The 12,530-nt window shown below is 39.7% G+C and overlaps 1 protein-coding gene across 1 annotated transcript in view; it reads right to left on the bottom strand.

Moving 5' to 3' along the window:
* NPC1 (NPC intracellular cholesterol transporter 1) overlaps positions 1-12,530 on the bottom strand; it is a 53,722-nt gene that overhangs the window by 20,199 nt on the left and 20,993 nt on the right. The window contains exons 5-9 of the mRNA XM_019741198.2: positions 5,973-6,140; positions 5,131-5,380; positions 2,662-2,735; positions 1,772-2,142; positions 380-606 (exon numbers count right to left, since the gene is read on the bottom strand). Coding sequence (XP_019596757.2) covers positions 380-606; positions 1,772-2,142; positions 2,662-2,735; positions 5,131-5,380; positions 5,973-6,140 — 1,090 coding nt within the window. The remainder of the gene's footprint in view (positions 1-379; positions 607-1,771; positions 2,143-2,661; positions 2,736-5,130; positions 5,381-5,972; positions 6,141-12,530) is intronic.

The raw sequence follows: 12,530 nt of genomic DNA, 5'->3' as shown, positions 1-12,530 counted from the left end.
ACGGCTGAGAGGTACCTGTTCCTTGATTACGTACCACGAACACTCTGCTACTCTTCTACCTGGAACACTTTTCCCTCCGATATTCACAGGCCCCCTCCCTTCCTTTCCCTTCGAGCAGGTCTCCACTCCATCGACAGCAGTATACCCCACTTCCCTCTAGCTTCTTGCCCAGCTTTATTTTCTCCACAGCACCCTCCCCTACCTGGCATTAGAGCATGTCTCTGTTTGCTCATCCACTTCCCTCTATTAGAATGTGAGCTTTGCAGGGAAGGGCCCTGCTGTTTGCTCACTTCTGGGTCTCTTGTACCTCCAACAGTGTGTAGCAACAGCCAGTGCTCAAATATCGGTGGAATGAACGAGGGACTGTCCTGCCACGTACCGTACACAGTACAGGAAGTGCGTGTGGTAATCCGCATACACATAGAAGTCGTCCCCTATTTTGTGGTTCAGCATGGAATGACTGTTCTGGAAGTAATTCAACACACTCATAATGGTGCAGTTGTTGTTATATGGTGAAAGAGGCGCCAAGCAAATGTCCTGAAGTGTCACAGTCTCGTTGTTATAAGACACAGCAATGTTTTCGATGGCTGTTTGTAAATCAAGAACCTGAAAGAAGATTTGAAAAATAAACAAATCCAGAAACATACCAGATTTCTCTCAGACGCTGACTAACCATTATTGCCCCAAGGGGTCAGAAGAGAAAGAGAATTTGGGGGGCAATGCTTCCTAAGGCAGAGGAGAGGACTAAGGGACGCTATGGTCACGTACCCGATGACACTAAAGGCCCAGTCTCAGGCAACAGCAAACTGTAATGGAGACCCTGCTTCGAGGTGTCCAGAGAGCCAGGGAGGTGACACCAATACCAGGCGAGACCTCAGAGCGGGACACACGAACATCTCCCCTCCCACCTTCTCCAGCAGCGGCCAGTGGCTATAGAGGGGAGACTGGGGCCATTTCCCTGGTCTTCCTGACACTCCCCATCACAAACATCATACCACCTGCTGCTTGCTCTATACTACGGTTACTTATGTATATTCCTGTATTTTCTGAGAGAGAATATGCTCCTGGAGGTCAGTAACAGCTGTGCAGCTTCTCCAACAAGTTGGGAAAAAGTTACAGTCACTGGTGGAGAAAAGATTCTATCAAAATCTTGGGACCACTTTGATGTTTTTCAAGATATCAGACTTTCTGTAGGCAAGAGCAACGTTTAAAGGAAATACCACATGGTTGTGCAACCATTCATTAAAAAAGAAGTGGGATGCAGTTTGTTCACACATACAGTTCTCCAGGACAAATGCGACTGAGGAGAACGGCGCGGTTTAAAAGCCTTTGTAAGAGAACGGGATGGATCTCATCCCAAATGCGTCTCTTACCAAATGCAGACAATGATAACTTCACTTCTGCAGGTGCCCAGGACAACACAAGAAGCTTCAGTCCTTTGGGTTCTAGCATATTACTTGTCAGTTACCAGGGGAAAAAATTTTGTAAGTTCCTAAGGTGAATTATAAAAACATTCTGCTTCAATGGAGAAAAACTCATCTCAATTTTAAGAAGCAAGACCTACTGTATGAAGTAAATACAAAAGCAGTCTATAGGAAATTTTTCATTCACACCTGTCATTCACTTTTGTTGAAAATTCACTTTACTTTCACCAGTAAGAGTTTCAAAATATATACTACATTCAGCCCCAACCCTGCATCTGTTAGAACCGGTCAACACAGGAGAGCCAGCAAACCACCGTGTTCCCTGGTTTCTGCAAAGAGCAGATTACCTGGTGCAAAATCTCGATGTCAAGAGGAGGTCCAAAGGGCACGTCGGACCCTGTGGGGTACGGCTCGTACTTGTGTACGTCAGTGTGGGGGGCACGGATGATGAGCTGTTCCGTGCGGAAGAAAGGCCCAAAGTGGGTGTCAAAGTACTCTTTTTCCAGGTGTGCCTGGCTGCTGGGGGCGGACCAGAGGTCAACTGGATTGGTTGTGACCTGGATGAACACCAGGCCTGAAGAACACGTGGCAATGAAGGCCAGGGAGAAGAAAATGACGCAGCCGGGGTTTCGGACGCAGAAGGAGCCCCACTGTGCGAAGAGCTGCCTCAGACAGCCCTCAAATGCTGCACCAAGTGGGTTGCAGCAAGATGCCTCTCCTGGAAGGGAGGGAAGGGAGAGAGGGTGGAGGTTAGGAGCGGAGCCATTCCTGAAAGTTGCAACAGGGAAAGCATTAGACTACTGCACGTGGCAGGAGTCCCACCTGCACTGGGGATGTGCATGAGACCCCCCTGCCCTCAGCTACGCCCTTGCGTGCCCTCCGTTACCACCATGCCCACCCCACAGAGAACTGACACTCACACACAAGCCTATGAAAGGCAAAGCTCTCTGAGCTCTGTCCAAAGCAGTTCTCATCAACCGTTCCTGCTCTCCTGCTATCAGCTAGCTATGTTAGTGCTTCCATAGCTCTTATCCCAGTCCACTATTATTCTACTGCTACTATTAATTCCTTGGTTCTGATTTGCCACCCGGACTAGACTGTAAGTGCCACAAAAGCAAGACCCGTTTCTCTTGATCACAGCTGTGTCCTCAGAACAGGTGCAGAAACATTTGTTGAGGAAATGAACACTCATGCCAACATAATCCGAATCCTTTTATTTAAGTACAAATGTGCCTACCTTTGTCTCTGGCATTTATGGAGAAAGCTATATTGCTATCGATGGGGGTGTATTCGGAGACAAAATACTGCTTTCTGAAAAATAAAAGCATGTAAGTAGTATCAGTGTACTGCACCTATCATCCCATTAAAAGCTTATTTCCTCATCCTTTCTTCCTCCCTAATTGTCACCTTTCCCCTAAGTTCCCTTGCTCTAGGTCCCTCTGCTCACCAGTCTCAGAAGGTATTAAAATTTAAGAAGGTATTAAAAAAACAAAACAAAAAACAAACAAACAAACAAACAAAAAAAAGAAAGAATTTCACCTTATAGCCCTCATTTATATTTAAAACTTGCAGGTCTTTTAAAAACACAGTCAACACTGTTCTGCAGTAGCAGTATGCATGCCTAGAGCCTAGATCTTGGTTTTGAAACACCATTCTAACATAAAAGGAACACACGGCGCCTTGCAGAAGAGGCTGCTTCCAAGACTGGGGCAGGGAAAATGCAAGATCAGTCTGGAACATCTTGTGATGCCAGAAAATAAGAACAGGTTTGGGAAGCAGGGGGTGGGTATAGGGGGGATGTTAAACAAAACAAAACAAAACAAAGGAGCCAACCAGAGGTTGCTCTCAGTGGTCAAAACTGGAAGAATCTGAGCAACAAAATAAATGATGCTATGAGCTATAACCCACAGAATTTTTAAGAAGTTTAAGATGTAAATAATTGAATAAATAAGTAAGTGGGGGAGAAAGGATAGCTGTCTGCACATAATAAGTAAATATAGATGGAATGAAGGAAATACAAAATCACCATGAGACAGACTATAGTAAGAGCTGCAGACAAGACCCACTGACAGATGCTAAAATCAGTAGGTGACAGTTTGAGGAAAAACAAGGTGTCAGCATAGTCTCAACAAATCTTCCCTAAAATATTTATCAATTACAAAGAGAGAAATACTAACTTTACGGTGGATAAACCTGGAAGACACCATCTTAACCAAATGACCAAGGTTAACATCATCAGAATGGAGACTCACTGACATTGTGTGCCCCTGGTAGGACATACTGAGAAAGACGCAACATCACTTCTGTGATATTCTTGTCAAAAAAAAAAAACATAACCTCAATCACATCATGAGAAAATATCAGATAAAGCTGAATCGAGGGACATTCTACAAAATAACTGACCAGTACTCATCAAATGTGTCAAGGCCATAAAAGAAATGGAAAGACGGAGGAACTGTCACAGATTAGAGGAGACTAATAAAACATAAAAAATAAATGCAATATAGAATCCTAAAACAGAAAAAAAGGCATTAGGTAAAAAACTGGTGAAACTTGAATAGTCTGTGTTTTAGCTAATAATATATCACTGTTGCTTTCATGGTTTTGATAATTATATACTATACGTAATGTAAGTTGTAACATTAGGGGAAGCTGGGTAAAGGAGATTTTACTCTCTCTTTCTACTATTTTTGCATCTTTTTTATAAGTCTAAAATTATTTTAAAATAAAGTTTAAAAAAATGTACTGTCCTAAACCAAGATGCAACTATCTAAAGGTGCTACAGTGTTGCATTTAAATAGATTTGAATCAGGTTCGGCTCCTAATACTTTCTGTTGGAGAACAGGTGGTTTATTTGCAACGACATGGATGGACCTAGAGTGAAATAAGTGAAATAAGTCAGACGGAGAAAGACAAATGCCATATGATCTCACTTATATGTGGAATCTAAAGAACAGAATAAATGAGCAAACTAAACAGAAATAGTCTCAGAGATATAGAGGAAAAACTGATGGCTACTAAATGGGAGGGTGGGTGGGGATGAGGGAGAAGGGGAGGGAATTAAACAGCATAAATCGGTAACTACAATATTGCCACGGGGATATGAAAGACAGTTTGGGGAATATAATCAGTAATGTTGTAAAGATTTTGTAGGGTGTCAGAAGGGAACATGTCTTATTAGGGAGACCACTTCAGGGAAAGTGTAGATGCTTGACCACTGCACTATACACCTGAAGCTGAAGCTGAATACTATTGAATGTTAACTATAATTTAATATATATAGTCATGGGATATGGAGTACAGCATAAGGAATAGAGTCAGTGGAATCGTAACAGCTATATATGATGTCAGAAGGGTAGTAGATTGGGAGGGGGGGTTATCACTTTGTGAGGGGTGTAAATGTCTACCTATTACATTGTTTTGTATACCTGAAACTAATGGAAAAAAAAAGGGGGGGTGGTTACTGCATGGTGCTTTACTCACACATCATTTTTAATACATCAATGAAACCAAATTCAAATGTTTAAATGTCTCAACAGGCCTTTGATTGTTTACTAGTTGCAGGACATAAGCAACTCATGGAATGGTTTTCATGCAGATTATTTGTTTCCTGTTCTAATTAGCCAAGGTCTGCCAAGTGAAAGCTGGAAGTGCACCTGGCGTAACTCTGCTCTTCCTACTCTGAAGGGCAAACAAAAGGGCTTACCTGTAGCACCACACGGCAAAAAATGCTCCAAAAAACAGGAGCAAAAACGCCATGTAGGTGGTCCACATGATGACATACATGGCGTCCAGGCCTAGGATTCTCCAGGGGACGGGCGGGGGCGGCGGCTCGGGCTTGGGGCCACAAACGGCCGAGCAGTCCTGGCAGCTGCAGGGCCCGGTGACCTCATCCACAGACTCGTTACAGCCCTTGGTGGCATTGTTCATGGGCTCCATCCCATATGCTGGGAGATCTGCAGCGAGGATTGTGTTGAGTGAATCTCTCACTTAAAAAAACACTACAAAGTTTGCGTTAAATTATATTTAAATCCAATAATAAGCACACTGAAATATATAACACAACTGGAAGAATAAAAAACACTGGAGGTTCCTGCTTGATCAAATTATGTTTTGCTGCTTATTTCTGTAAAAATTTAGATTATCTCAGTAACAGAGCAGAAAGAGGATTTGCCACTGAGATATGAGTATATCACACTCCAAGATAAATCTTCAGTCATGTCTTATCTCCACTGAGGAGCAACTCTGACACTATGGCAGAGCTCCTGAAAGGTCTTTATAACGGTTTTTGGCCTTTTTAAAAAAAATTTAAAACACAGCTTATTCTTTCAATTATGTAGCAACACCTGAAGGCAAGTCTTCCTCTTCCATTTCCACTCCCAGCCCCTAAATTAACCAGGGGGCAGAATAAGTGTTCTAGGTTACCTCTCTCATTGGACGGACACTCTAGGAGTTAGTTATCTGGATTTATCTTCCTATTGCAGTTTAAGGTTCCTGAGTTTTCAAAAACATCACAAATACACCAACCTTGGGAGTCTTTATCCCTACCTGAAAAAATGGGTGTGATGGTGAAAGGTGCCTGGCCGTTGTCCTTATTGAACATGTACTCGATCCAGTTGGTGGCATTGCAGGCTTCAGCATCCTTCCCACACAGGAGTCCCAGGGCTTTGTCATTGCTTGAGGGGGCCTCCACATCCCTGCAGGCATTGTACATCGCTAGCAGAAGAACAAGGGGAAAACACTGAAATACCACGCTGCCTTAATTCACTGAGTGAGGTCTTACAAAAGGCCTCTCAAATGTGAACTTGGAAATCCATATGCGCTGCAATCAGAGGTCACAGACAGGAACCGGGACAGTAAACACTAAGGGCAGAAGTGGAGTTTAGCCCTGAAACTGGCTTATCACCCTGCAAGTAGTACATACGCTCAGCCAGATTCCAAGTAACTTAAGAAATAGACAGGAAGCCTTAAGTGATCCCACGAGCTCACAGTATCTTGGAGAAGTATTAGCCCCACTGTACAGAGGAACACACTAGGTCTGAGGAAGGAGAAGCTAAGAACCTCACTGTCTCTTTAGTCAATGAAGCTGGTTCCAGAAAACTTCTGTGGCAGGAAATTGTACAGCTGGAGAATCACGGAACTTTGGGGGAGAAATGGTTTGAAGGCAGAGGTCACATGTGAATGAACCTAATACTACTCTCTTATTTGGTTTTACTTTAGTCCACTGAAAGACAACACACCAAATAAGGATAATATCCACGGAATTTTGCACATAAGAAAGTAGTGGTAATGGGTCCTATATTAGGATTTACTTACCAGTCCCTGCTTATTAGAAACTTCCCAGGATTTTCTTCCCCTAAACTTTAAGAAGATACCTATAGATTCATTGTGTTTTTACCCTCACTCTTGAAAGGCGGTTTAGCTAGAGTGAGTTATTTTCTTTAGAACTGTGATTATTGCATTGCTTTCTGGCCTATCATTACTGGTAAGAAAATCTCCAATTGTCATTCTTTTGAAGTGATTTGTATCTTTTTCTCACTTGCTCTTAAGATATTTGTTTTTGGAGTTCTATAGTTTGTCTAAGATATATTTATAGATTTCTTTTTTTAACAGTGTTATTGAAATATAATTCACATACCATACAATTGATCTATTTAAAGTTATAATTTAATGGATTTTAGCATATTCACAGATACAACTATTGCCGCAGTCAATTTTAGAACATTTTCATCATGTTAATAAAAGAAATGCTGCACCCCTTAGCAAATGCTCCCTTATCCCCCAAGCCCTACATAACCATTCATCTACGTCTGTCTCTACAGATTTGCCTATTCTGGTCATTTCAAAGAAATGGAATCATATAATATGTAGTCCTTCGTGACTGGCTTCTTTCACTTAGCATGATGTTTTCAAGGTCCATCCACGTTGTAGTATGTGCTCAGTACTTCATGGCTTCTTATGGGCAAATAATATTCTGTTGCATGGCTACACTGCTTTTTTTTTTTTTACCTATATATCAGTTGATGGATATCTGGGTTTTTCTAGTTTTGGCTACTATAAATAATGCTGCTATAAACAATTGTGTACAGTTTGTGTGTGGACACATTTTCACTTATTTTGTGAGTGGAATTGCTGGGTCATATGGTAACTCTATGTTTGTTTCAGAAACTGCCAGACTGTTTTTTAAAGTGACAGCACCATTTTACATTCACACCAGCATTGCATGAAGGTTCCGATTTCTCCACATTCTTGTCAATACTTGTTGACTTTTTGATTCTAGCCATAGTGGGTATGAAGTGAATATCCATTGTGGTTTTGATGTGCATTTCCCCAACAACTAATGATTTCAAGTATCTTTTCATGTGCTTATTGGCCATTTGTCCTTGGAGAAATGTGTATTCATATCCTTTGTCCATTTTTAATTGTTTATTATTGAGTTGTTAGAGTTCTTTGTACCGGGGGTGACAAAAAAATGTATACACATGACTTGCATTCACCTTTTGCTATCGGTATACATTTAGTATTACAATTTTAATAGATGTTTTCCTTTCTTTCTTTTTTTTTTTTTAGGAGGGCACAGCTCTCTCCTTTTTTAAGGAGTGGCCCATGTGGGGATCAAACCAGTAACCTTGGTGTTATTAGCACCACGCCCTAACCAACTGAGCTAACCATCTACCCCCAGTTTTTTCCTTTCTTAAAATATGTATACATATTTTTGCCACCATCTGTATAGTCTAGATACAAATACCTCATTAAATACATGATTTTCAAATATTCTTGCCTTTTCTTGATGGTATCCTTCGAAGCACAAAAGTTTTAAATTATGATTAAGTCCAACATATCTATTTTTTTCTTTTGTTGCTCATGTTTTTGTGTCATATCTAAGAATCCATTGGCAAATCTGAGGGCATGAAGATTTATCGCTATACTTCCAAGAGTTTTCTAGTTTAGCTCTTACATTTAGGTCTTTACTCAATGTTAATTTTTGTATTTGGTGTGAGGTAAGATTCCAACTTCATTCTTTTGCATGTTGGCCTTCCAGCTGTCCAGGCACCAGTTGTTGAAAAGACTGTTCTTGCCCCATTGAATGGTCCTGCACCCTGTCAAAAATCAGATGACCAGAGATGTATGTGTTTACAGTTAACCCTTGAACAGCGTGGAGTTTAGGGACGCCAATCTCCCACATAGTCGGAAATCTGAATATAACTACAGTCAGCCCTCTACATATGCAGATTCCTAACCGCAGAGTTGATTCTTGAACAATATGGGTTTGAAATGCGAGGGTAAACTGAACTGCAATCAATTGAACTGTGTGGGTCAACTAAAAAAATCCACATATAAGTAGACCCATACAGGTCAAATCCATGTTGTTCAAGGGTCAACTGTATTTTCAATTCTGTCTCATTGTTCTATATGCCTGTCCTTTTTCCAGTACCACACTGTTTTGAATTCCACTGGTGGGTAGTAAATTTATTTTTTTAATTAAAGTTTATTGGGGTGACAATGGTTAGTAAAATTACATAGGTTTCAGGTGTACAATTCTGTAATATATCATCTATATATCACATTGTGTGTTCACCACCCGGAGTCAGTTCTCCTTCCATCACCATATATTTGACCCCCTCTACCCTCTGAAATTGGGACATGAGTCCTATTTTGTTCCTCTTTTCCAAGATTGTTTTGGTTATTCTCAGTCCCTTGCAATTCTATTTAAATTTTAGAATCAGCTGGGATTCTGACAGGCATTGCATTGCATATGTAGTTCAATTTGGGAAGTACTGCCATCTTAACAATATTAAGTCTGACAATCCATGAACATAGGAGGTACTTCCATTTATTAAGATCTTTTTTCATTTCTTTTAATATATTGTATAGTTTTTAAGAGTATAAGTTTTATACTTTTATTTTTGTTAAATTTGTTTGTAAGCATTTTATTCTTTTTGATACTACTGTAAATGGAATTGTCTTCATTTTACTTTCAGATTATCCATCACAAGTGTATAGAAATACAGTTGATTTTTGTATATTTTATTTCTTCTGTATTTATCTGGCTTAAAGATTAATTTTCTTTTCCTACGTTGGAGGATTCATCTCTCATCCATTCTGGAAAATCCTCAGCCATTATCCTTTTGCTTATTGTCTCTCTCCAACTCTTTCCTTTTCTTTTTCTGGAGCTCCTCACTTTAGCACACAGGTCATTTCTTTAATGATCTTTATAACTATGCTGTTTTCCAGGTAATTCCCTCACATGTTCCAGCTTACCATTTGGTTTTCAGGTTTTTATTTTATTAAATATTTCAAGCATAGAGAAAATAGGGAGAATAATACAATTCTCATTTACTTACCACCCTGTTATATCAATCTCATTATTTTACATTTGCCTCAACATTAATATATATATATACACACACACATATATACATATATACATATATACATATATATATACACACACACACACACACACACATATATATATATATATATATATGTATGTACATATACTATAGATAAAATTGCAGCCCCGACCACCCCCTCCCTTTGAGCATCCTCCCTTCCTTAAGGTAACCACAGTCCTGAATTTGATGTTTCTTTTCGGTTCATGTTTGTGTACTTTTATGATATATTCTATCCACAAATATGTAGTATTGTTTAATAGAAACATACTACCTGTATTCTGTAACTTATTTTCAGTCAATATTAACTCAAATTCATACAGTTAATGTTTTAAGTATTCCATTTAGATTATCACTGTGCTCCAATATATTTATCCATTCTCTTCATTAGCATTAGGCTCTCTGATTTTTCATTTTTGTTTTTTTAAACAGAACTTATTATTTAGAGCAGTTTTGGGTTCACAGGGAACCAGAACAGAAAGCACGGAGTTCCCATATAACCCCTGCCTCCATACTAGGACAACCTCCCCACTATCAGTGGCACCGAAGTGGAACATTTGCTACAACTGATCAACCCACACTGACACATCACTATCTCCCAAAGTCCATAGTTCACAGCAGGGTTCACTCTAGGTGTTGTACATTCAATTTCTGGCGAATGTATAATGACATGTACCCACCATTATAGCACCAAACAATAGTTTCACGGCCCTAACAATCCTGTGCCCCTGCTAGTCACCCCTCTCTCCCCCCACCCTGGCAACCACTGCTCTTTCTACTGTCTCCATAGTTTTGCCTTTTCCAGAATGTCATATAGTCAGAATCATACAGCATGGAGCCTTTTCAGATTGGCCTCATTCACTTAGTACTACAAATTTAAGATTCCTCTATGTCTTTTCATGGATTGAGAGCTCATTTCTTTTTAGTGCTGAATAATATTCCACCGTCTGGATGTGCCAGAGTTTACCCATTCACCTACCGAAGGACATCGTGGTTACTTCCAAGTTTTGGCAATTATGGATAAAGCTGTTACAAACATCCCTGTGCAAGTTTTTGTGTGGATATAAGTTTTCGACTCTTCTGGGTAAATACCAAGGAACGTGATTGCTGGATCGTATGGTAAGAGTATACTTGATTTTCTAAGAAATTTCCAAACTGTTTCCCAAAGTAGCTGTACTATTGTGCATTCTTGCCAGCATGAATGAGAGTTTCTGTGGCTCTACGTGCTCGCCAGCCTTTGGTGTCGTCAGTGTTTTGGATTTTGGCCATTCTAATAGGCGTGTGTAGTAGTATCTCACTGTTTTTTTAATTTGGATTTTCTAAAGACATACGATGTTGAGCCTCTTTTCATATGCTTATTTGCCATCCATGTGTCTTCTTTGGTAAGGTGTCTGTTCAGGTCTTTTGTCCATTTTTCAATCAGGTTGTTCTCTTTCTTATTGTTGAGTTTTAAGGGTTCTTCATATATCTTGGGTAACAGCCCTTTATGAAACACGTCTTTTGCCAATATTTTCTCCCCAGCTGTGCTTGTCTTCTCATTCTCTTGATGCCTTCAATTTTTTATGATCACAGAAATGCTACAACAAATATTCTTAGATGGTTCTCCGTTTACATGCATTACTAGTTTCTCTAAGGCAGGAATCTGTGAGTGGAATTTCTGTGATGAAGGGATATTTACCTTCAACTTTACTACAAAATTAGTTTTCCCATAGTTTTCAAACACTCGCCCCAATTTATGGTCACCAGAGGTGCCGTGTATTAGCATTCCTACTGTTCCACATCCTCACCAATATTTGGAATTGACTAATTGTTTAACTTCTGCCAATCTCATGTGTGAAATGGTAGCTCTCTGCTTTAATCTGCGTTTCACTGATTGCTCTAGAGACTAACCATTTATATTTATTATATAAACTGTTTCACTTACGGTTTCTGCTTTTCCTCTCTTGTCTAGAACCCTTCATCCTTGCCTTAAAGTCATCAACACCTTCTATATTTACTTCTAAAAATTTCTATTAGGATTTTGCATCTATGCATTTTTAGTATGATATGCAAAAATAAAAATTAGATGAATAATCATTTTTTTTACTCCATTGATCAACCTGCCACCTTTTTCCTTAATGATCTGCAACAACATGCCTGTTGCATGGTATCAGCTTCTCACATGCATGGCTCTGTTTCTAGACAGAAGGATCGCTCTCTAGTAAGTAGGCTGTCTTTTGCCAGCTTTATTCCCAGGTATCTTACTTTTTGTTGCTTTTGTGAATGGAACCTTTTTCCGTTATATTTTTAATTGATTATTAGAGTTAAATTTGTATGTTGCTCTTATAGTCAACATCTTGGCTGAATTCTTATTCTCTTATTTTACAGATTTCTCTTGGGCACATTATTCAGCTATGTCTAATCTGCTGCTTATCTTTCAGTCCATTTAAGTGACTATTCCTCATTAATAGATCCTAGTTGGTTCTATTTCTGTATGTTCATTCTTTTTACCTAGTGTCTTATTATTTCAGAATTCTTTCATTTCAATGATTTTTCAACAAACATTACATGGTGTTTTTCAGATTGTGCTATGATTTCTACTTGTCGGGGTACCCTTCCTCATGTCTATCATACCTGCATACTTTCCCTGTGGCAATCTGTTTCTTCAGTCAAAATCTCTCCTCTGCCAATTAGTTCTACCCCCCGACCCCCTCTCTTCACACAGCTGACA

The sequence above is a fragment of the Rhinolophus sinicus genome, linkage group LG09 (genome assembly GCF_036562045.2).
Source record: "Rhinolophus sinicus isolate RSC01 linkage group LG09, ASM3656204v1, whole genome shotgun sequence".
NCBI classification, from domain to species: Eukaryota; Metazoa; Chordata; class Mammalia; order Chiroptera; family Rhinolophidae; genus Rhinolophus; species Rhinolophus sinicus.
The sequence above is the reverse complement of the archived record's forward strand: the minus strand, read 5'-3'. Positions and strand labels throughout refer to the sequence as shown.